General features: G+C 36.9%; 1 protein-coding gene across 4 annotated transcripts in view; it reads left to right on the forward strand.

The window, feature by feature from the left end:
- Positions 1 to 23322, forward strand: part of TASP1 (taspase 1) — a 91710-nt gene that overhangs the window by 38063 nt on the left and 30325 nt on the right. For all 4 annotated transcript variants that reach the window (XM_086631882.1, XM_086631884.1, XM_086631883.1 and 1 more), the window contains 2 exons: positions 6077 to 6196; positions 7083 to 7161. In XM_086631882.1, the coding sequence (XP_086488008.1) occupies positions 6077 to 6196; positions 7083 to 7161 (199 nt within the window). The remainder of the gene's footprint in view (positions 1 to 6076; positions 6197 to 7082; positions 7162 to 23322) is intronic.

Consider the following 23322-nt stretch of genomic DNA (forward strand, 5'->3'; position numbering starts at 1 on the left):
GAAATAATATTGCAGATCAAAAAAGGCTGAAATTACCTGGAAGTTTTAGCTGCTGATAAATTTCACTAGCAAAAAAGAAACATACATTTTTAAATACCTCTTTTCAATGAAAGTTAATTTATACCAAGCTCAAAAAAGGAGCGATTGTTTAAATTTAATAAAGATTGTGTGGGAAAACTAGGCAATGTAATTTACTAAAGGACTCATCTTTTGAGTAAATGGAATGTTCTTTTTTGCTATATTTTTAATTGTTTACCCAGTGTAGGAATTGTAGAGGGTTATGCGATTGCACACAGGAAGATGTGTTAATAACTTCACTGAATTTTGAAGGTGTGAAAATTGAGACTTTTAAAAAGTTGTAGTGACTTCTATATTGACTTACATAGTTGATATACTTCTTGTTTCTATATGAATTAACTAAACATATTAATAGGGGGACTGGCTAAGAATTGTTAATTCAACCAAGTGACATTCTGAAATTCTTACTTTAAGCACCAGTAAACATCAGAAGTAAATGTTTGTCATCTTACTGTTAACCTGACTTTTACCAGAGGAAATTGTCATTGAAAATAGCTTAGCAGAGTTTGGCTAAAAGCCCTATTTTTAGTTTGTCTTCTATTATAAACCTTTTTTACAGCTATGCTGAAGTGACTTGTAAGGGGAGTTGTCCTCTCCTTGATTTGAATAAGCAGCACTAAGAATTTCCAGTGCACACGAGTTTTTTTTTTTTTATAGGTTGATGTTTTGAGGTTAGTTTTTTGTAGGCTAGTTATTTAACTCCATAAATAGCATTATTTAGTTTGAGGTTTATTAAAACCATTTTGGCTTTTATCTGATTTAACATATGTAATCAAGTATGCGCACAATAATTTGGATTATGTGTGTGGAATCGGGAGTTTCATATTCTTCAGACGTGTATTCAGACAATAACACTGAACGTTTAGAAAAGGAAAACACGTCTGTCTGTTGCACAGAAATATATGCTTTTCTTTCAAGTATTTTGTGCCTTATAATTTTTGTCATTGATAGTCTTGAACGTACCATGTGAACTTTTAGCCAGTTCCAGCTTGAACTTTTTGGGTGAGCAACAGTCAATGCATAGCAATATGCATCATTCACATTATATATGGTGAATTTTAATCACTCAACTTTTGCCTCAAATCAAATTTTTTATGGCTGTGTGAAGGTAATTGTAAGTGTAGCAGTCAACTATGGTAGCCCTAGTGTCTGTCTTATTTATTCTTGCAGTTTGAACAGGAGTTTGAATTTTATGCATTTCCTTTTATTTAAAATAGAAATAAATTTTCTGTCCCCCATCCATGCTGAAATGGCCTTTGATAATAATACTTTTTAGAGTTCAAAATCCATTTAATATGGGAAAAGAAACCTAAATACTTTTCATCCATTCCAATATAAAAAACAATACAAAACAAAAAAACCCCAACAACAAAACTCACCTGTAGAATTTAGTGTGAAATAATTCCCTCATCTTGAACATGGAGGTCAGACAAAGTATTCTGTTAACACACCAAACCTCTATTAAATTGGAAAGGCGAGGGTTGTTTATCGAGCTTTATACCATTAGCTCAGAACTGCCACTTTTCAAACATAGGAATGTTGCCCCAATTGTGTATTCTGTCAAGATCAGATTGCTTTGAGAGTGCATCATGCTATGCTGTCGATTGCCCTAGAGGAAAACGTTTCTAGAAATTGGTACCCGTTCATTGGTCCCATTGTTCACAGAATAGTGATGTTTTCCCTTGACTTAGGTGGATGTCTAAGAATTTCTTTAAAATATTGTAATAAATAAAACATTGCTTAAAAGATTGCCTCTCGCCTTGTTAAATACTGCTGTAATCAACAGAAGTACTTCATCAAGAACACCTTACATCTGAGATTTGTTTAAAAGACAGAAATATATTTATTGTTGATATACTATTTTCTAGATAATGCTGTCCACTATTGTGCTTCTCTCTGCTCCCACTTCATCTGGAAAGGGCCAACATGGGACATACTAGAAGATTTAATTGTTGCCCTATTCTATTTTGAGCAGGAGGATACTGTAAAACCCCATATTTTTAGGGGAATCTACTTGATCTAATTATAATCAAATACCAAATCCTGTTTATTTGTGTGGATAATTCGGAATGAGCATATAGATGTTAATTGCTTCAATCTGATTCGTTTTGCATTTTGTCAGTTATGATACTCAGAGATGAGATTCAATGGTAATTACCTGTAGTGGAATTTCAGGACAGTCTCAAGTTGAGAGGGAAAAGGCCCTGTGTGGAGATATCTTTCACAGGAGATAAAGCTCTTCTAAACTGTTAATCCCTTCCTTAGGGGTTTGTAAAATGATATTTATGGGGTTTTTTTTATGTGCAGAAAAAGGGAAGGATGAGATTTCAGAAGTACTTGATAGAACTCTCATTTGTCCAAATGAGCATCTTCCTGCTTTTTGTGCATGTTCTTAGCTAAGTTTGAATATGTGGTCCATGATCTCACGAAATTACCTTCCTTTCTTGTCACAAGGTACAAATTAATAAAGTAATGTGAGGTCTTACATTTCACACTGGGTTTCAGTTCTTTCCATGTAAAATATTAGCTACACAATAAATTATTTTTAGGTTGCAATACTCCATTGTTAAAACCCCCAAAGTACTTTCGCAATGAACATGTTGGTATAAATTATTAGCTGAGATCAGATACGGAATTTATTAACAGATATCACCAAGTAACAATCAAGTTTCCTTTGGAACTTGCAAAATTTTTAAAACTAAAGTGCTAAATTAATCAATCAAACACATAAAAAAATACAGACAAGCAAGCTGAATCTCATTTAGTCCCTTTTGGACCCATATAGAATTTGGATTTACTTTAGACATCATGAATTGCAGTGTTGAACATATTTCTGTTGATTGTCTTGATACTAGCTTGACAGGATCCTGTATTTTTCAACATTCGTATGGTTTGAAGAAATGAAAAGTGTGACATTGAAAGCTGCCTCACCACTCACTTCCTCAGGCACATAATGCCTTTTTGTATGGAGAAGCATGGGAAGTTTCTTTGTTAAATTGTGATGAGCTCTTTGTTCACTGGTTCAGAAATCATAGGGCTGTCAGTAAAGTTTACATATGTAGAAGACTTAGTACTGAACTATATAATTGATTCATGGTGTGAGTGTGTGAAGTCAGTAATGTTGAAATGGGAGCAAACATAAAAATAGGCCTAGAATAGGTCTGACAATGTATTTTTCCCATTGGATATGGAATAGAACTGGTCCTCACTGGTTTTCAGTTTAAGGATAGATGTAGCATCAGCAGTGATTCTTTTTCTGATCACAAAAAAAATCCCCAAACTTAAATTACTGAGAAGGAAAATATGGAATTCTTTTTCTTCAGAAGGAAAATTTCCTTCGGAATGTCATGTGGGCCAGGTTAAAAAAAAATCCGTCCCATAGAAAAAGCCGTTTCCAGCCTCCTAAGTTGCCCCATCTAAAAATAAAATAAGCCAAAGCAAGCAAACTGTACCACTGAATTGACAGCAAATACTGATAAGAAATTGATCTTCTTCTAAAGGAAATAATGTGAACAAATTTTCCATGCAACATAGACTTGTAAATGCTTGTGGTTTTTTGATTAAAATATCTTTTGAAAAACCAAATTAGTTATGTAGCTACTGAAGGCAAATGTTTTATGCATGTGAGAGCTAAAGTGGAAGATGGATGGCAGATTGAGCAAATCGTTTTACAGATGCTGCAAAGAAGGCTGCAAGCGTTTTTTCTCGACTGTCAGATGATATGGAAAACATACTGATCCATACTGCGCCTCATCCTTCTAAAATGTATTTCTGTTCATTATGGGAGCACCAAGTGTTTGATTTAATATGAATTAAGATTACACAGGTGGCCTTAATTCTGGCATTTCCTAACTTTGACGGGCTTGATTTTCATATCTGTAGTTGTCTATTAATCAAGTTTTTTGTTGTGGGTATAATTTCCTTTGATAAAAGGGGGCAAGGGGAGTACAACAAAACCTGCATCATATTAGTAGTTCTTCTCTGTATAGAAATCATAGCATCATAGGGAAATTGATGTTGGGAAGAGCTTTATCCAGTCTGATCTTGAAAACCTCCCAAGGATGGGAGTCTGCACTGCCAGTGGGCAGCCTGCTCTGCTGCTAAAGATCTTTTCAATCCACTGAACATTATTGTTCTAACTGGGTTACTAATACCTGAATTAAGTTGTGTCTGGTAGTGCTGGGACATGTGAAATACATTTGCCCATGAGATGTTAAGGAAGGATTCCTTAATTTTATTTTATCTTTACAACGTGGAAGGAAACTTGCTCTTTTCTTGTCACCTTTGGTCCAGTCCTCAAAATTCCTTGTGCCTTCCTTCTCCTACCTTCCCTGATCCTGGTTTTTACCTTCCTCTGCTCTTCAACTTACTCTTCTTCCCAATGCCAGTTGAGATCCTAGGTCTATAGTTTTTCATCTCCCTTTTTCTAAGCAGTTATTCTGCTGTACTGTTAGGCCATCAGTCTGTTTGTTTTAATATTGAATATGGTTAGTGCCAACGTCTGAGTGTGGAACTTGTTCAGGAAGATCTAGGTGCAGTAAGAAAAGAATCTTACTGTTACTCTGGGTAAAATCCAAGGATGACACTCCTGCTTAGGAGTTCCAGTTGCTTGAAAAATACTATAGAACACTGTAGAGTTGCATTGTGTATTTTGCCTTTTAAGACTGGCACAGTGTTAACTCAATTGTTATTTCTTAAATTAAATGTGACCAGAGTATCATCAGCATGAGTCTCCTAAGAATTCTGCTTGACAAGTGACATTGTATGCCCAAGGAAATTTTAATAGGATGGGAGCTTGATAATTCAAAGTTGAATAGTTGGGTATAGATTTTTTTTTTTTAATTCCTCTCTCTGGATCCTAGTCCAGAAAATAAGTGTTTATATGAGTAGCTTAATATCCTTTGGGATTATTTGCTTGAGTAAGTTTATGTAGGATTTTTTAGATGCAGGTAAGTTTTTATATAGGAAAGACTGATCAGCTAAAGACTTGAAGGCTTGTGCAACAGCACCGTTCATCTTTGAAGTATGGGATGAATGATATATCAGTTTTGTTTATTCATGTTATTTATGTACACTGCATGCTGTGTCCCATCAAAAGTGCATGGTTGAGCTTGAAGTCAGCGTGCCTTGGCCTAGGTTCTGCAGAGAGGGGAATCTAGGCCAGCCAAGAGAGGGGAAAACTAATCTGTCTGTTGAAGTGATTGAATGTGGTGTATTAGGGAAGGAGGGAAGGATGGAAAGATCCACGGTGAGACTGCTTGAAGTGTTTGTGAGACAGTAGGCAGAGAGCTTGCATCAGGACTGAACGCTGAAAGACCCCTGCTCTTAGGGGAGCAAATCTGCCTCAGAAGTGATGGCAGTAAGAATGCTTTTCTAGTTGACTCAGAGGGAGCGATAGGGGGATTTGTTTCAACCAGGAAGCCACTAAAGATTGCTGAACTGAAAACAAGTCTGGGAGAAAGAATCTGTCCAAGGGAGATTTCTTCTCGAGGCTTCTATTTATTGTCTTGCTCAGAATGTCAGAATTTTCTCTTTACATGGTGAGCTGCATCTTGTGGCTTTTTTTTTTTTTTTAATTATTATAAATAGCTTTAAAGATCAAGAGTTTCTGAAAATGCCACCTTGAAGCTTTTGAGAAAGGCCTTTTGATGCAGCATCTTTGGAATGAGTTGCTGAATTATTTCTTAGTGGACAAGTGCCCACCACTAAGAAAAGAGCATTTTTGGCACTTTTGTGAGTAAAGGCAGGTAATCTGAGCATTGGATGAGTTCCGAGATGTTTATTACCTTGTTTCCAGAGAGGTTTTCTTCAGGTCCTATCTGAGGCAAGAGAGCGTTTTGGAAGTATTTGCAGTGGTACAATATGCATGATAGCAAATCTGTTTTGTTGATCAGCCTGTCACTTAGCTTTGTGCACGTTAGTTTGCACGCTCCTAAGAATTATAACCTGACTTTAATATATTATTTTTAGTAGTTGTTTCTGTTTGTGTGTCCTGCAGGAGAATGACTCAGGAACATTGGATACGGTTGGTGCGGTGGTTGTTGACCAAGAAGGAAATGTTGCTGCTGCTGTCTCCAGTGGAGGTTTAGCACTGAAGCATCCTGGAAGAGTTGGTCAGGTGATTATACCTTTTTATTTGGGAATGGTTGCTCAGCAATTGTGACACTAAGCAAGAGCCGTGATAGCAAATTGATGTTCTCCCTTCCTTCACTTAAAACTCTGAAGGTATTATGACTACATTGGAATGTAAGTTTTGGTTTTAATGTCCTCCATCAGTGTTATAAAACATTGATAGGTAAGAAGTTGTTCTGTAGTTAATTACCTTTTGTCAGAGCTAGTAATAAGCTAATTTATTTGGCTTAAATACCTCCTTAATAGCGCAAATAGTCTCTTAAACGCTTAGAGTGTTTTTAAATAAGATTTTCATCAATCTTTAGGGAAGCTGTCCTAATTAATTTTTAGATGATCTTGTGAATTGGTAGAAGTGGCAAAGGTATTAAAAGAACACATCAGGTATAGGCATTCCTTATTGTTATTAGGTGAGCGAATTGTGAGGTGCATCAGAAATGTCATACTCCATTGCTGTACAGCTGTATTTTTGGTTGACTTTTGCCACTGTCCTAAAAGCAGTTCTTTTGAAATGTGTCTAAGATTTTCTTTTGGAATAGCAGAGTGAAAGAGATTTTATATAAATAGGGAACAGCTGGAATTACTTTGTCTTTTGATATCTGTACCCTCATTTTCTGTAAAGTTGGGTTAGAGTACCATGCACCTGTGATAGTCACTTAGTTCTGAAGAATAGTAGAAGACGTAGCAAAATGGATCAGAATTGCGCTTTTAACTGTTACGATTCCCTTTATCTTTTGTGTTAATACTTGGATTTTTCTTGAGTTTCTTTTTTTGTTGGTTTAGGATTTTTTTTTAGTGTTGTGCTTTCTAAGGGAAGGGAACAAACCCAAAACCTTACATACTTAAATTTATGAAAGATGCACTTCTTTCCTTAGGCAGCTCTTTATGGTTGTGGCTGCTGGGCTGAAAATACAGGAGCTCATACCCCTTACTCCACTGCTGTGAGTACTTCAGGTATTTGCTACTTTTATAAATATTTCAAAAAGTTGTTTTCTTTCTCTGTAATTAGTTTACAAATTCCAAATAAACTATTCATATGAGTGGTGAATTAAAGTATTAACAATTATGTTATTTCCAGACTATATTCTACATGTGTATCATTTATTTACACATAAATACATATCTCTGTCATATATATGTCAATATTGTCTTGAAATCTGTGAATTATTCTCTGTTGGTTGCTTACATTGGTCATGTTACTTAAAAAAACAAATTAACAACCATGTGAACTTTTATCCTATTCAGAAGATTTTGTATTGCACTGAAAGGATGTACTCTATTTTATTACGTATTAAGGGACTTGTCCTTCTGTAAAGAAGTGCTGTTATAAGCCTAATATTGTGTTAAACACAGAATATTTCTGTGACTGGAAGCCTTCTGTGAAGGACTAAGATAATTAGGGGGCCCTTTAACTTAAGAGGACCCCTTCAATACAAAAATGCTAAAAAATTGCATTTCCCCCTCCAAAAATATTTTAAGTGAATGTTTAAGTGAATTTGTTTTTCATCTCTTCTTCTGAAAAGGAAGGGCGAAAAGGCAGAACTGAATGGCTAGAGTTTCTTGGAAAACAATTATTTAGAAATTGTGAAAGTAATGTAAGAATTGAGGTAGCTTATCTTCCATTTAAGGAGTCTCAGGATCCTGAACACGCCAACGTATTTTGTTCGTCCGGTGCCTGTCAGCCAGCTGTCACTCAGAGCTGATCAATCAGTTGGTGTGCTGAGTACCAGAGAAACCAGTTGTAAAATCAAGTTTGTCAACGGATCTACTAAATGTAACAAGACTGAAGACATAGTAAAAATTAGAAAAAAAGGAAAAAAACCCCACCACATAAACAAACCAACCAAAAGATAACTAGGAAAATAGCTCATACTACGAGACAAGATTTCAGAATGTAAGACAGGATGTTTTTAACTTGTCAGGAACAGACAGTGAGAAGATAATTGCATTGTTACACAATACCAGGTGAATATTTTAGAACACAAAAGCTTTAAGGTGAAGTTATGGGGGAGTGACTTTTACTTTGTGACTTGTGCATAAAAGCAGTTGAAAGGACTGCATTTAATCTCTTTTTTTTTTTCCTAGTTGTATGAACAAACTCAAATAGAAAACTGAATTGTGACACTTTTTTTGTAAATGCTTATGTCAGGATGTAAAATTTCTGATCTGGACTACTGTTTAATGGTCAGTTATTAGCGTTCGATATAGGGAGAGGTAAAAAAAGTCTGCAGAGTTCAGATTTAGGTGATATAAACTATATCCCAAGAGTACTGCAGAATTAGAGTCCTATTACAGAAATAGTGGGGGGAGCAAGGTAGCAGGGTGTAGAACTAAAATTTGACAGAGGCTGTAGAGCATCAGAAATATCGTTTGCTGCTTTTGAACTTCTATAGCTTTCTAATTTCTCTTACGTTCAAGTCTTGTTTCACACTGTTGAAAATTTGTGTAGATATTCACCCTTAAGTTCAATGTTAGTGATAGCAAGTGTACTTTTTAGTATTTATGCAAAGGAAAGTCCTACTGAATACAGAAGTGTCAAAAAACTTTCTACTTGAGGAACACCGTGTTGATTTTAGTTTAATAATTGCTTACCTGTGTAAACAAATATATTTAAATATTACAGTATTGGGGAACATAATAATTAGTGAGTATAAGTTCAATAGAATCATAGAATGGTTTGGGTTGGAAGGGACCTCAAAGATCATCTAGTTCCAACCCCCCTGCCATGGGCAGGAAAACCCCTACACCAGGTTGCCCAAAGCCTCATCCAGCCTGGCCTTGAACACTTCCAGGGATGTGGCATCCACAGCTAGAGATTGTTTGTGGAAAAGCTGAGGACACCTTTATTTAATTTTTTAAAACTGTTCTTTACAAAGCCAGCTGGATTTCAAGTCTATGCAAGTACAGGCAAGCATGCTGATATACTTAAAGGAGATATCTGGGTTTAATGATGGCCTTAAATAGAAATCTCCTTTCTTTTTGCTGATACCAGTTTTATAGAGTGGTAAATACTTTAATGTTATACTATTTATAACTATCACAGGCACGCACACATACATATGTGTGTGTGTGTATATATATATATATATATGTTTCTTTGGTTCAAATCTCTAGCTTCCATGACGTTACATTAATACTAATCCCAGTTAATTGAAATAGACTGCTGGCGGTCTATGAAGCATGGCCATCTGTTTATGCAGTGACTTGAAATTCAGACTAGTGGTGTTTAATTAAACTCTTGTTTCTGACTTTCCTTTAAAGTGTGTGTGTGTGAGAGAGAGGAGATAGAAATGTTTACAGGAAGTGAGAACTCTTCTGTAATCAATACCATTCTCTTTTCCATTTTCAGAAGCTCATAATGTTTTATTTTATAATGTAATTTATATGTAGTGCAGTTTTAAAAAATATTGATGCCTGACTTTTGTTTAAAATATGAGTATCCAACAACATGAACCATGAAGTTAATTAGGGGGTAGAGGGGTGGAAAAATTAAATTATAGGAAAGGTTGAAAGAATGAAACTTACAACTTGGCTGGATCACAACAGGAAGATGGGAATGGGGGCATAAACAGCTGCAAATATTCAAAAGGTGAAATTGCCAAGGCTAAGCAAGAAAATAATATATTAACATATGTCATTGTTGGATGAAGTTTTTAGAAAATAGAGCTACTACCTGAACTCTAGAAAGTGCCTTGATTAGGAAAGTGCTAAAATTGACAGTGCTTCTTAAGAGAAGAGAAGTGATGTCACTTGGTGTGCCTAAAATCAGACTGGACTGTATTGGTAATAGTGATTACAGCTCCCTCTTTTAGGTTTCTAAATTGGTTTTGTGAGGACATATATTTAAAAAAAACCAGCAACAAATGAAACTTGCACATTATGTATAAATAAAAACTCTGTGTATGCACATTTCGTGTTTCGTTTTACATACAGGCATATATGCTTGTATGTGAAAGCATTTAAAATATTCACGTAAAATAATTGAAATTTACAATCAGTTTAGGTTTCTGTGGTTTTCACTGTATAACATTTTATTGTTTTAATTTCACGTCTTTTCATTCTAAGTTGTCTTTAAGTGCTAAATTTGGCACAAATTTATCCTAATATTTTCTACAGGGAATTTTTTTCTGTTGGGGGGGGGGGGGGGAAAGAAGAAAATTAGACTTTGGTTGCTGTGTGTATTGAGTACTGTATGTGTAGACTTTTAATATTGTTAAATGATTTCACAGAATGGTTAATCAAATCAAGTTTGGAATTAAAAAAAAAAAATCTTGAATAAAGAGAAAATTTTAAGTATGATTCCCTTAAAGATTTATCAAAACTATGCTCTAAATTATTAATATATGTTAAACAAAACAATTTTAACTTAAAGATTCTTTGGGAAATAAAAGGTTTCACATTTGCGCTGTTTTAGAATTTTAACTTTTTGTAGTGACAGCTGGGGATTGAAATGCAAGCCTTGTTATATCAGGCTCTATATTCAATCTTGAAAAAGGCTGTTCTTTGCCATTAGTTTCCTAGAAGCAATTTTAAAGGGCCAGGTTCTGTAAACTATTTTGATTCCGTATTTATGAAATTGTTCATGTCTGAGTTTTAGAGGCTATGATCAGCAAGAGATTGAACAAGTTGGAGAGTTTGGAACAGTAATTCCAAGTATGCAGAATACAAACTCTTGCGCGTTGAAATCCCTGTGGAATTGGCAGGAATGTAAGACTGGACACATTGGGTCGAACCAGAGCTCCAGATAGTTTGGTGTCCTGTTTCAGATAGCATTTGCAGATCTCCAAGGAAAAGTAGGGGACTGGGAAAAGTACCTCCACTGTGTTATCCAAGCTTCAAGCACTTTGTGATATTAGGACTTTATAAACTGGAGATATCCTTGTTTTCAGTAGGTCAGGATGACTTTCTCAAGGTTTCTCATTTCTTTTCTTTCTTGGAAGACCAGTTTTTTTAATTTTGCTGGGAATATTTTTCTTTTTCTGTGGTGGTTTACCTTTGTAGAAGGTGGTTTACCTTTTTTCTTGGAAGAAGAAAAGTGTTAGTTTAAATGCCACAGTTAGTAACACGGTAGGTTTTATTCTTAAAATTTTATTAATTCTGTTCTAAAATCTTTCTGTTGAAGCTGCAATTGGAGACATATCTTTCGATATTTTCTTCATTAAAAAATAAAAAAGGGCGTCACCATAAAAGTACGTCATTAGAAGTACTTCCAAATTCATGTAGTTTTCTTTTAATAGTCATGTATTATTTGAAGACATGCTTTTACATCTTGATCTTCTGTTGGCCGTGTGGATGCTGGCAGGCTTCCTGCTTTTGTGTGTTCAGGGAGGATTTGATATTAGTTCTTATGCCTTTAGCAAGTTGTTTCTCAACTATATTTGGCCATTTTTATGATGATTTTTATATTGAGTGTGCCAAAGGTGATGGTTCTGAACTTGTTTGGGCATGACTTCAACTTTTTGAACGATGTTTTCTTACCTCTAACAGTCTCTTGGCCTTGTTGTTTAGCCACGCTGTCTTTGGTTTTATTTTTTTTGGCTTTTCAAAAGTTACTTCATGGTTTATGAAGTACAGGATATTATAAAACTCATATTTTATGGCTATAGCTTAACAAGGGATGGGAGAAATGAAATCCAAAGATGAAGACTTTCTAAAGACAGGATGGGGGACACAGTGGAACTTAGGAATGACTGAATATCAAGGGCCTTAAATGCAAGGTTTATTCTGTAACTAAAATTCAGTTTCTGTGTAAACAAGTAAAATCTTTCTCATTTTTTAATATTGATTTCTGGAGACATTTCAAGGTATGAACTCTGAATTATATTAAAATTATTATTTTTATTTTTTGAAAAATATGTTTGTTGGACTTTATTGGCAACTGAAGGATAAACATTACAGGAATTCTGTAAGTATCTCAAAACCAGTATTAAAAGTCAAGAAATTCAGAGAATGTTGCAGTTGCAGGCATAGCTAAGATACCTGGGCATCCTTAACTGTGACATCTAACAACATAATGCAAGTGCCATTCCATGCAAGAATGACGGTAGAGACTGAGTGAAAGCTCATTAAATCAGATGATCATTACCACTGGCCTTTTTTTAGTACAAATGTAAGTGACAGCTAGACTGTTTTTTGCATCAAGATGGTTAGAAGACAAATCTTTGGTCTTTAAAAGCTCGTGCACGCATGTGTGCACAGATATGCACATGCATGCAGACACGAATGAAACAGCCTCCCCTTTAGGCACCCCTACCATCTCTCAAAAAAAAAAAAAAAAAGAGGCAAAAACCACACTCATAAGGCCACTTGGAACTCTTTAGTGAATGTTTTTTGTTGGTATATGAATGTAAACACAGGAAGATGGGTATTATTTGGAGGGAAAACATTTATGAAGAAAACCCAACCACAGGAGAAACAATAGTCTGGTTTTTGGCTGTACTTTAAGAAAACATTTCCTATTTTTTCCTGAACATAATAGAAATCAAAGACTTTGTGTATATTCTTCTTATTCAAAAAAAGTATCAAGTGTGACATTGAATCTCCTCCTCTGTTGGAATATCCATGATGATTGTGAATATTCATTTACTAACTGTGCCAAAAGTAATACTACTGGAGTAAGAGGCAGACTGTGTTTTCCCTGGGAGATAAGTTGAAAAGTAATATTTTTCTTTGGATATACGGAACCTTAAACATAAAATATAAAGATAAATGTAAAATTTACAGTAACGGCTAACACAGGAGCCTTTGAACATACAACTATAAGTGGAATTTTTGAGTGGAAATGTAGTGACTGAAAATAAGATTTTGCATTCCTTTTTGCATCTTTACAACAGTGGGTAGTAGAAAGCACACTTACCCGTTCTTCGTACGTGAGTGGTGTGCTTTGTGTATGTGTATCAGCCGTTGAAGCCAGCAAACCTTTTAATATTGCATTTCTGAAGTTAGACAGAAGGTCTTGCATTATTTGCAAAATGCAATAATTCTGTAACACAAAGCTGCAAAGTCTCCAGCTTTTACTAGAATCCATTTCAGGACGGTATTTGATACAAGAAAGGTACGGTGATGTGATGTCGTAGGAAAAATTGAAGTGGGACCTAATTATCATTTATAATCCTAAAGAAAGAGAAGTAGAATCTTGAAATATTTTTAGTTCTTTCAAAAAATTAAGCATATTAACAAATGTAATTGGACTTCAGGACTGAGCTCAAAGCCGTGTTTTGTTGAGAAAGTAGCAGGGATGTCAGATTTCTGGATCCAAACTGAGGTGTAGATGAGGATTCAGTCTGAGAGAAGTCTTTCAATGATGTCTTGCTCTTCTCCCTTGTGCAGAGTCTCTTCCTGACTGAATGAAAATCAGATAGAGTTAGTAGCAATGTTTTAGGAGTGCGGACAGAGACTGTATGTGTTGTGTGTAAATAAGCAGAATGTACCTCACTCTCTTACTGGTTTCTCACACTGATCAATTCACCAAAATCCTAAAGGACCGATTGTCAAAGTCTCTGGTCAAAAGCGGTGGCCTCTGTTCTCATAAAGGCATTTTAGGGATCACATCAAACTGTTTTAAAAGCTGCGTTGGATATACATACGTATGCACGTATGATATGAGATTCAGGAAGGCTGTCAGGTCCTGCACTTGGGTCACAACAGCTCTATGCAAAGCTACAGGCTTGAAGAAGAGTGGCTGGAAAGCACCTGGCAGAAAAGGACCTGGAGGGATTGATCAATAGCTGCCTGAATACGAGCTGGCAGTGTGCCCAGGTGGCCAAGAAGGCCAGTAGCATCCTAGCTTGTGTCAGAAATCTTGTGGCCAGCAGGAAGTGATTGTCCCTCTGTACTCAGCACTGGTGAGGCTGCACCTCGAATACAGTGTTCATTTTTGGGCCCTTTGCTGCAAGACAGACTTTGAGGTGCTGGAGCATGTCCGAAGAGGAGCAACAAAACTGGTGAAGGGTTTGGAGAAGAAGTCTTATGAGGAGTTGCTGAGGGAACTGGGTGAGTGTCGGTCTCTTCTCCTGAATAGAAAGTCATAGGATAAGAGGAAACAGCCTCAATTCATGTCGGGAGAGATGTAGATTGGATATTAGGAAATATTCCTTCTCTGAAAGGGTTGTCAAGCACTGGAACAGGCTGTCCAGGGAAGTGTCACTAACCCTAGGGGTATTTGAAAGACCTGTAGGTGTGGTGCTTAGGGACATGGTTTAGTGGTGGACTTGGCAGTGTTAGGTTAACGATTAGACTCAATATTATCTTAAAGATCTTTTCCAACCTGAATGATTCTTTGATTCTATTTTATGATATATATGATGCATCATTCCATGAAGTGAAAAATCGCACATTTTGTATTGTGGAGAATCACAGAATGGTTTAGCTTGGAAGGAACCTCTGGAGATCTAGTCCAGCCTCCTGCTCAAGGATGGTTCTCTTGTTTTTTGGAATTCTTATCAGTAAGGAAATAAGTGTATTCACTCTTCCTCCCTCTGCCTTTTCCTACTCGAACTTTTACTTTTTGTTCACATCTGTTCGCCTTTCCAGTCAGTGCCTCATGGGTGCTCTTGCTGGCAAAATGGAACAGGTAATGTGGAATAGGAAATGACATCTCTAGAGAGATGGCTTTGCTTTTTAAATTGGTTGTTGAGCCATGCCCTCAGCCATCATTTTCCTCTCTTATGGAAGCCACTGAACTGTAGATTTTTACTTCAAAACTGAGTTTTGGCAGAAAACAGTGATATGCAAATCTGTGGAGTAAATTTTCCAAGAAAGCTTTTAATGCCAATAAATTGACTTGTGATGTAGGACTTTGGCTTTGTGATCCCCATGCATTGAGGGCAGCAGTGACTGCTGATACCTGGGCAGGTGCCATCTATCTGTCTGGCCTGCATCCTTCTGAGTCCATGCTCCAAATGTCCAGAGGAATTTCACATGGATGTCTTGGATCCTGTATAGATTGCTTGAGCTATGCCATGTGAGACAGATACTATGACACAGTTAATCTCTTTGTGGAAATATGTATTATCTCTCAAACTCAGTCTGGTCCTGTAAGATTTGGGGAATAATAGGTAATCTAATGCATCACAGATGAAGCAGCTGCATGTGGAGAAGAGTTATGTCATTGTTACGGTGAACCAGAGGGTAGAGGAAGAAAGAGGTCTATCTCCAGACAGATCAGTATTTACCTCTGAAGCGAATGCTTCTGTCAAGAGTTTAGCCTTTGTGTCCAGATGCCGTTTGGAAGCTTCAGTGCTGTAGCATGTGGTATCTGAACTAACTCGCTACCACCTCAAAGCTGTGTGAAGAGGGAGGAAGCACCAGGCAGAGATGATTTGTGGGAATGGTAGCGTTAAGCAGCAGTCAATTAAACGCTGTACCGCAGTGTTCAAAGCTGAGGGCTTTGTCCACAAAGTAATCACAATGGTTGTTTGAATTGCCTTTGGAAGGGTTGTTTTGAAGCACAACTGGGTGGATGCAACAATCAAAGAGTGCTTATTGCCTCTTGAAATTTTAATTTGGCTTAATGTAATCATATATTGTCAGCCTGAAGTTGCACGGGCTTTTTCGAAGTTGTGGTCTCCTGCAGAAGGCCGACTGCTCAGAGTGGTGTGTTCGTAACCTGGGGCAGCAGCCAGCCATGCAGCACCATCTCCTTCTCTGAGCACTGTTACTCTGGTTCCTGGTTGCCATGCCTTGCCCAAATGGCTTGAAATAGGTGCAAGGATACAAAGTGAAATGGAGACAGCGGCAAATTGAACTCTCTTTTTATGTCTTAAGCCTTTTTCTGTGATTGGGAGAAAATAGTTGTATACATTAGTTAGCTAACACGTAAGCTACTATCTGATTTCCGTTCCTGTAAGTTTTATATGACAAAAGTGATGTAGTTTGGAAAGGTGTAGTGTTTTTACACAGAGATTAAGAGCATCAAAGCTTCTGATGAAGGCTTAAGCAAAAAAAAGGGTTTGCTTTTTCCTTTGCAGTTTAACTGAAATTAATCTTTTAAAATATCTTAAATGTGAAGAAGCATGTAAAGTGCGCATCTTGTTTAATGGAACTGCATTTTTTCTTCATTCTAACCTCTCTTGGAGGTATAACTGAATTTCTTCTTCTTCATGGTAATTGAAACAAATAGCTTTCTTTAATAGTTAAAATTATCTGGCATTTCCCACTATTTAGAAGTGAAGGATTCATACATTTGGCATATTTTAACTCTTTAGCTTTTTTTTTTTTCCTTAATCTGTAAAATTATAGAAAAGCTGGATGAGTTGTTCTTCGGAGTGAATTTAGTTTATTTTGCCCATATTAAAAACTTAAAGGTACAGAAAGCGTTCTTCCACTTTTCCTTAGAGAAGACACTTGAGACAGTTTGTCTGGATGTGGAATTTGTCTTTTGTTATCTTTGAAGCCTACCCAAATTCACTGAAGTTACAACCTTTTGGAAAATTTCCATTTGCGTATTCTTAGTAGGTGTTCATTAATTTGGAAGTTAAATCATCTAAGAATTTGCTGTCTGCAACAAGAATGTGCTCCATTGATCCCTCTAGGATCAATGCTTTAGGAATTGGACAGGACTTTGCAGGTGTTCTTCCTGGCCGCAGGTCGTTAAGTTAAAAATTTCCCCTGCTAGCATGAAGGCAAGATGCAGCAGCTGATAGAAGTACAAAAAGCTAAAAGTTATACAACTTTAATTTAGTACCGCAGTGCATTATACTAGACTATAGCTTTTTGTATCTTTTCAGAATTAGGCTTAAAGTTTTTATTTTAATATGTAACTAACTGTACCAGTATCTTACTGGCCACATATTTTTATTGTACTAAATTTTGGTTTTTAATATCATTGACTTGCAAGATTTTCGTCAGCTCTTTCTAGAGATGCTGGTAATGACAACCAGAGCTTACTAAAATACAGGTTTCACTGTGTTTCCATTAGGCATAACTAGAAGTTATTCAGGAAATAAAGCAGAAATAGTAGTTTTTTACTTGTTAACTGACACTTCTTTTTAGGCACTACTATTTAACTGAAAATAACAACAGCAAAGTTGAAACAACTTAACAGGACCAGGTTCAGACTCTGCTGTATGTAATAGGTAATAAAATACAGATAACCTGTTAAGTTCCGTCTTGAGCTTCTGAAAGAGAAGAGTCATACTTTGGCAGTGGAGTAAACTAGATTAATTTTTCCATTCTTGAATGAATGTGAGTAATGCAAGTTTCCATTCTGTACTCCTTTAAAACAAGTTCCAACACTTTGTGTTGAGGTACTGTACGTTTCAATAGCTAGACAGGCTCCAACAGCTTGTCAAAGCTCCATAAGCTCTCTGCTTATGGCTTGCAGAAAGAAAGCTAGATTTTCATTTCTCCTTCCATTCAACAGGAGTCTCTTTCATGTCTGAAAATTGAAAACGCGTGTTTTTCAGTGTGGTGCATGGATGTGTGTGTGCCCTCTGGCACACCTGTTTCTAATTTCCTGACTTGAAAGCATCTCCCATCAAAAGAAGCAGAAAAACAATTTCTTTCTGACACGCTGCTCGGAGGCCCTTGCTTTGCAGAAGGCCTTCCTTTTGCTTGCCATCTTGGTTCCATTGGTAGAACATTACAAGATGCAGAGCACGCATTGTATGGGGTGTTCAGCTTATAGTTTGCTGGGTTCTTTCTCCTCTTGTTGTGGTTATTTCAAGCATTAAAAATCTACTTGAGAAGTCACTATACTGAGGAAAATACAGTAATTTAATCCTTAGTTTCTTTTGTGAAGCTCGAATTAAGGACCACAGTCTATAGCAAGTTCAGGTTTGTATAACCTATGAATCAAGTAGAGTATTAGTTACTGTGTGGTACAGCAGGTTGAACTAAAGTTTAAAAATTATAGTGCAGATTTCTTACCTTTTCTTCAAAACAGTATGCACTGTAAAATAGTATCCAATATAATCACTGAAAATCAAAGATGTTAACAGTCTCAAAAAAAACCAAACAAACCCACAAAAAAAACCTAGTAACTTGGTTGTTGTGAAAGTTGTGCATAGACTAGCAAATTACTACAGAATAGAGCTATTAACTATTAAAGGTCACTTTGGAAGGGAAAATACAAAGTTTTAAGCTCTAGCTACAGCATTAGTGGCTTGTCTGCTTTCTCAGTACAGCAACTGACACTTTCACAAACAGCATCCGGGTTGTCTCTGTAGCTACTATGATGGGTACGTACCTGTCCAGTGGTACGCCATTGAATTACATGGGCTTCGTTTACTGACAAGCTGAACAGAACAAAACATTTAAAAAGACTTAGGGCTTAAAAACCATTATGTGCATACAGCTAAGCAGTACTTAAAATGCACAGACTGGGCCTGGCTCTACAGCATGATGGCTACTGGTTCATATGCTCATAAAACTTGCCTTTGCTGAGCTTTGTTCGTTACTGACGTGATCAAGTATATGCAGAAAACACTAAAAATATGAATCAGAGTATGTACTTCTATGCAACTTTCTGGACCCTAAAAAAATATTCTTAAGTCTTTAAGTGAGTCAGTAAGGGGTATGGTTCACATTCATACCTGCTGAGGTATCCAACCCTCATCCATTTCTTGTCTAGTGCATATATTGATATTCAGGTGCCAAAGGGTTGCTTTATAGAGCATCTGCCCACTACTGGAGTTGTGAACGACAGTGGAAAAATTATTGTTGTTTGTCAGCATAGCAGCAGATTTCCATGATCGGTTCCTGTCTCTCGTTCCTCTGCAAGAAGACATGTATCTCACTGGTTGTACAGCACTGTACAGCGTAACAGGTACTTCTGGCTTGCCTGATCTGGGGTTCACTAATCAGCAACATCTGGTGCATGGGGTGTGGAGTGCAGCAACCACCATCTTGCTGTGCTCGAAGCTCGAAAAATGCCTGTTGGGGGCTTTGTGCTTCTCTCTGCTATTTTTGGCTGAAATAGTAACTTGAGAGGAGTACTGATAGATATATAACTGTTAAGTTATAATCAGATAACAGAAGAAAAAGAGACTATGAAAAAAAAGTTGTAAATTCTCAGATTGTTCTTGCGGGGATCTTGTGTGAATTAATGAGTGTCTGAATAGGAAGAGTGGTATTATTCTCAGAAATTAAACATTTACGTAACCCACAGAAAAGGGAAGTCATGTTTCACTGTTGGTCAGCTTTGCACCTTGAAAGAAACGCTGCATTAAAAGCATGATCTAAGGTGATATGTGTCTCTGAAAATCAGTTCTGATTCTTTCTGCATGATCTCCAAGTGGTTTTCAGGCAGGGTTATAAACTGCTAGTTGAAGACAGGTGTGGGGTGAAGATTCTGGTGCTCACCAAAGCTATTAGTTTGAGGGCAAAATAAATGTTATAACTGTCGAGCCTTATCCTTCATTGCTTCCCTTGTCATAGGAGCCATGTGCTGCCATGTGCCTTTAGGAATCTGGTTTTTAAACTCAGTTCTCCTTAACCTAGGAGGCTAGAAACATGCATCAAAATGCTAATCTTTATCTGTCTTTGTATTTATCTATTTATTTATCGAAATAGAAGATATAATTTGTGTAGATACTTTGTTCACACTGCCGGCAGTGATCCTAGAGGAGGGCAACTAACTGTACTTCTCTCTGCAAACATGGACAGCAGTAGTTCCAACAGTAGTATTTTTGTCAGCAGATGGATTGTGAGTAGGCAGTATGGTGTTTGCACTGCATGGCTGTGTTAGGAAAATAATTTGTTGACTATATGAAACAGTTATTTCAGTGAGAAGCAGTAATTTAACGCAGTAAGTTTTTCCAGATAGTCATCTCCATTTGAGTCACTCTTGAGTGAAGGCTTATGGAAGCTTTGATCTGTCATTGCAAATCCTTTGTCTCTGAGATATAATGAGCTTCAGGTTACTGAGGAAGTCATCATCGCTAAAACAAGTGCATTTGAGACTTTAATGTAGAATTGGAGAATTCTTTGAGGAGTCCCTGTTGGTTTGGTTTCGGTATTATTCAGTGAAAAACCACAAAGTGTAACACCACATACAGTTAAATGTAGTATAATGTGACATAGTTAAGCAAATGAACCAGATTTACATTTTCATCAGCTTATGCGCATGATTTGCAAATGCGTTAAAGTAGCTTTGACTGTAGTTGCTGTCTTGAGTCATGTTAATAAAACTTTTTTGGAAGTTGGCTAATGCTGGTGGTTAGATTACAAGTGAAGGGAACTATAAATTTGAACCCACAACTCTATACTGTAAGTTATAAATTAGGTTTTGATTACTGTAATTCTATATACTTTTATTTTGTGTCTAGCCCTAGTATTATCTACAGTGTTTTCCCAGTTTGAGACTATGGAGACATACAGGTCTGCTAAACCTGCAGTTCACACTCTAGGATTTGGTCCTAACTTGAGATCGTAGGAAGGGCAATTCTATTGGAATAATTAGGGTAATTCTTTTTACCAGTCTTTATCTGGTCAAAATGCGTGAAACACTGCTTGGTTGTTTTTCTTGTTCAAAAATAGATGTTCCTACATCAAAAACTGCAGTAACATTTTTTTCTTTTCAAAATGGGGGAATTATTTTCATTAGTTATCTGTCCCTGCAGATTGCTGGCATGTGATGTGTTGAAAAATTTTTACATACGCTGCCAGCAGCAGTCTGTAAGTTTGCTGCCTTATAGGTTGACATAAATATGACAAAAAGAAATGACTTTGTCTGTGGGGATGTAGAGATGTGTGATGTGTTAGTACAATTGCAAGGCTGCTTTCCTTGTGGCTGATCCTGGATCACATCAGTGGGCTGCAGCTGTTCTTAACCCATATTAAGTTTTCTCTTTCTTAATTTTTTTTTTGTAGCAGACTTGATGTTATGGGAACTCTTCAATAAAGTCATTCTCTTGGGGGAAAATAACATTATACATCATGCTAAAAAATGGCTATTGTCTTTTTGATGCCAATTTAGGAATTACTTAAAAATTGTGAAGTAGTAACATCTGGTTTTATTACTTGGTGCATAGGAGATGCATAGACTCACTCTGTTTTTTGTGTCTCATCTGCTTGATTCACATTCTAAGTCCCATGCTTCTTACCTCATATAGGGTATAAATGTTATTTTTAAAGGTGTTGACAGGTTCTTTTCAATAAAAAATCAACTAAGTTTGTGCTGGAGCATATGCTTATTTAGTATTATTTTTTGCAGCAAAATTTCATAATGATTACATTCTCTTAGTTAAAAAAAAAAATGACAGCCATGTTGTTATCTGTGGGTAAAATGCACCTTGCGGTTTTTGCATGTTCCTCATACATTACTTTATCCTGAATGAATATTAGATAACTCTCAATTCTGTTGTGGACAACAGCTTTTGAACATAGAAGTAATGAGACAAAGAACAGACAGACCCTCCTGTAAGCAGCTGTTGAGGACACGGTGTTGTGTGAGCCTCTTGAAGATAATATCCTAACCAGGACACTTTATCAATAACTCGAGAGCTTGATAGTTTTCATAAACACTTTTTTCTTGTGCTCTCAAGAACCACGTGCCTTTGCTGTGTAATCATAGTATTTCAGCTCTTTCATTTTTCTTTAAATTTATAACTTGTTTTCTACTCAATCTGTTTGCTATAGAAATAATTTCTTGTCTTTCTGTAGTGCCAGTTATATGTAGATTCAATGCCAAAGTACCTCACTTAAAATAATTCAGTTTAACTGAATTGTATAAATCGGGAGATACTGCCCGTTGGAAGGAGTATGTAGCTGAAGACTAAGGTGTAATTTTTATGATCGAAGATACCAAGATTTTGGGACGTGTACATAATTGTTCTGCAGTGTGGTGCTTGGACTGATTCTTTGACATCTAATGCATATGTAATGCTCCATGGGGTGGTTTGTTGTTTTTTTAATCTTGGAAATGAAGGATGAGGGGTCTTTTTGCTTCTGTGTTAGCAGTCTTTGAAGAACAGTGTTTGTAAACTCACTTTGCCTTTAAGGAGAAGGATGTAACTGTGTGACAAGTAACCAGAAAGAGATTCTTGGAGTAGGTTGCCATGTTAATTAGGGCTTAAGAGTGGTGGCAAGAACAAGAAGCCAGTCTGTGGGTAGCTCCAAGACACAGCACTAGACCTGCCGATGTGAGTTCATGCGATGTTGTGCCCAAACCATCAGTGCTCTAAACTCGGCATATTGGGAAGCACAGCGATGAGACGCTCAGCAGGCTGCACTGGAGCCAGTTTGGGTTGGGTTTATTTATTAATTCTTTCCTTGTGCCAGATCTAGACTAGCTTCAGCCAGAGTCGCTCAGTTTTCTCTGTTCTGGGCTTGTTAGTGCTTCCAGTAAAGTGAATGTTATCCGCAGAGACTGAGCTGCCTTTGTTTGAAGCCAGCTTAGGTCTGATGTCTTACCAGCTCCAGCGCTCCGCCATGTGAAAGCAACTAGATTGTTTCCAGCCATAAATTGTCTCTGGAAGCTGTGTAGGAATATTTATGTACTTCTGCACCTAAGCTAATAAGTCCATCTGGATTATAGCTGATTTTTGTATGGACCCAGCACAGGGCTTGCATCTTGTCATGGTTAATGAGAAATTTGCTAGGGGAAAAAAAAAATCAAATGGGGAATTGACTATATTTGATTTTTGTCTATATATTCTGGTATCTAGTGCAGTGTTAGGCCTTGATATACTCTGAAGTTACAAGTCTGATCAAACCATATCACCTAAATTGAGATAATTAGCATCATTGTCATATTCATAGAATCATAGAGTGGTTTGGGTTGGAAGGGACCTTAAAGATCATCAAGTTCCAACCCCCCTACCACGAGCAGGGACACCTTTCACTAGACCAGGTTGTTCAAAGCATCGTCCAACCTGGCCTTGAACACTTCCAGGGATGGGACATCCACAACTTCTCTAGGCAACCTGTTCCCGTGCCTCACTACCCTCAGAGTGAAGTAGTTCTTCCTTATATCTAATCAAAATCTCCCCTCTTTCAGTTTAAAGCTGTTGCCCCTTGTCCTATCACTACACACCCTTGGAAAAAGTCCCTCTCCAGCCTTTTTGTCAGCCCCCTTTAGGTACTGGAAGGCTGCTAGAAGGTCTTTTTCTCTTCTCCAGGCTGAGCAACCTCAACTTTCTCAGCCTGTCTTCATAGGAGAGATGCTCCAGCCCT

This window comes from Tauraco erythrolophus, chromosome 2, assembly GCF_009769465.1.
Source record: "Tauraco erythrolophus isolate bTauEry1 chromosome 2, bTauEry1.pri, whole genome shotgun sequence".
NCBI classification, from domain to species: Eukaryota; Metazoa; Chordata; class Aves; order Musophagiformes; family Musophagidae; genus Tauraco; species Tauraco erythrolophus.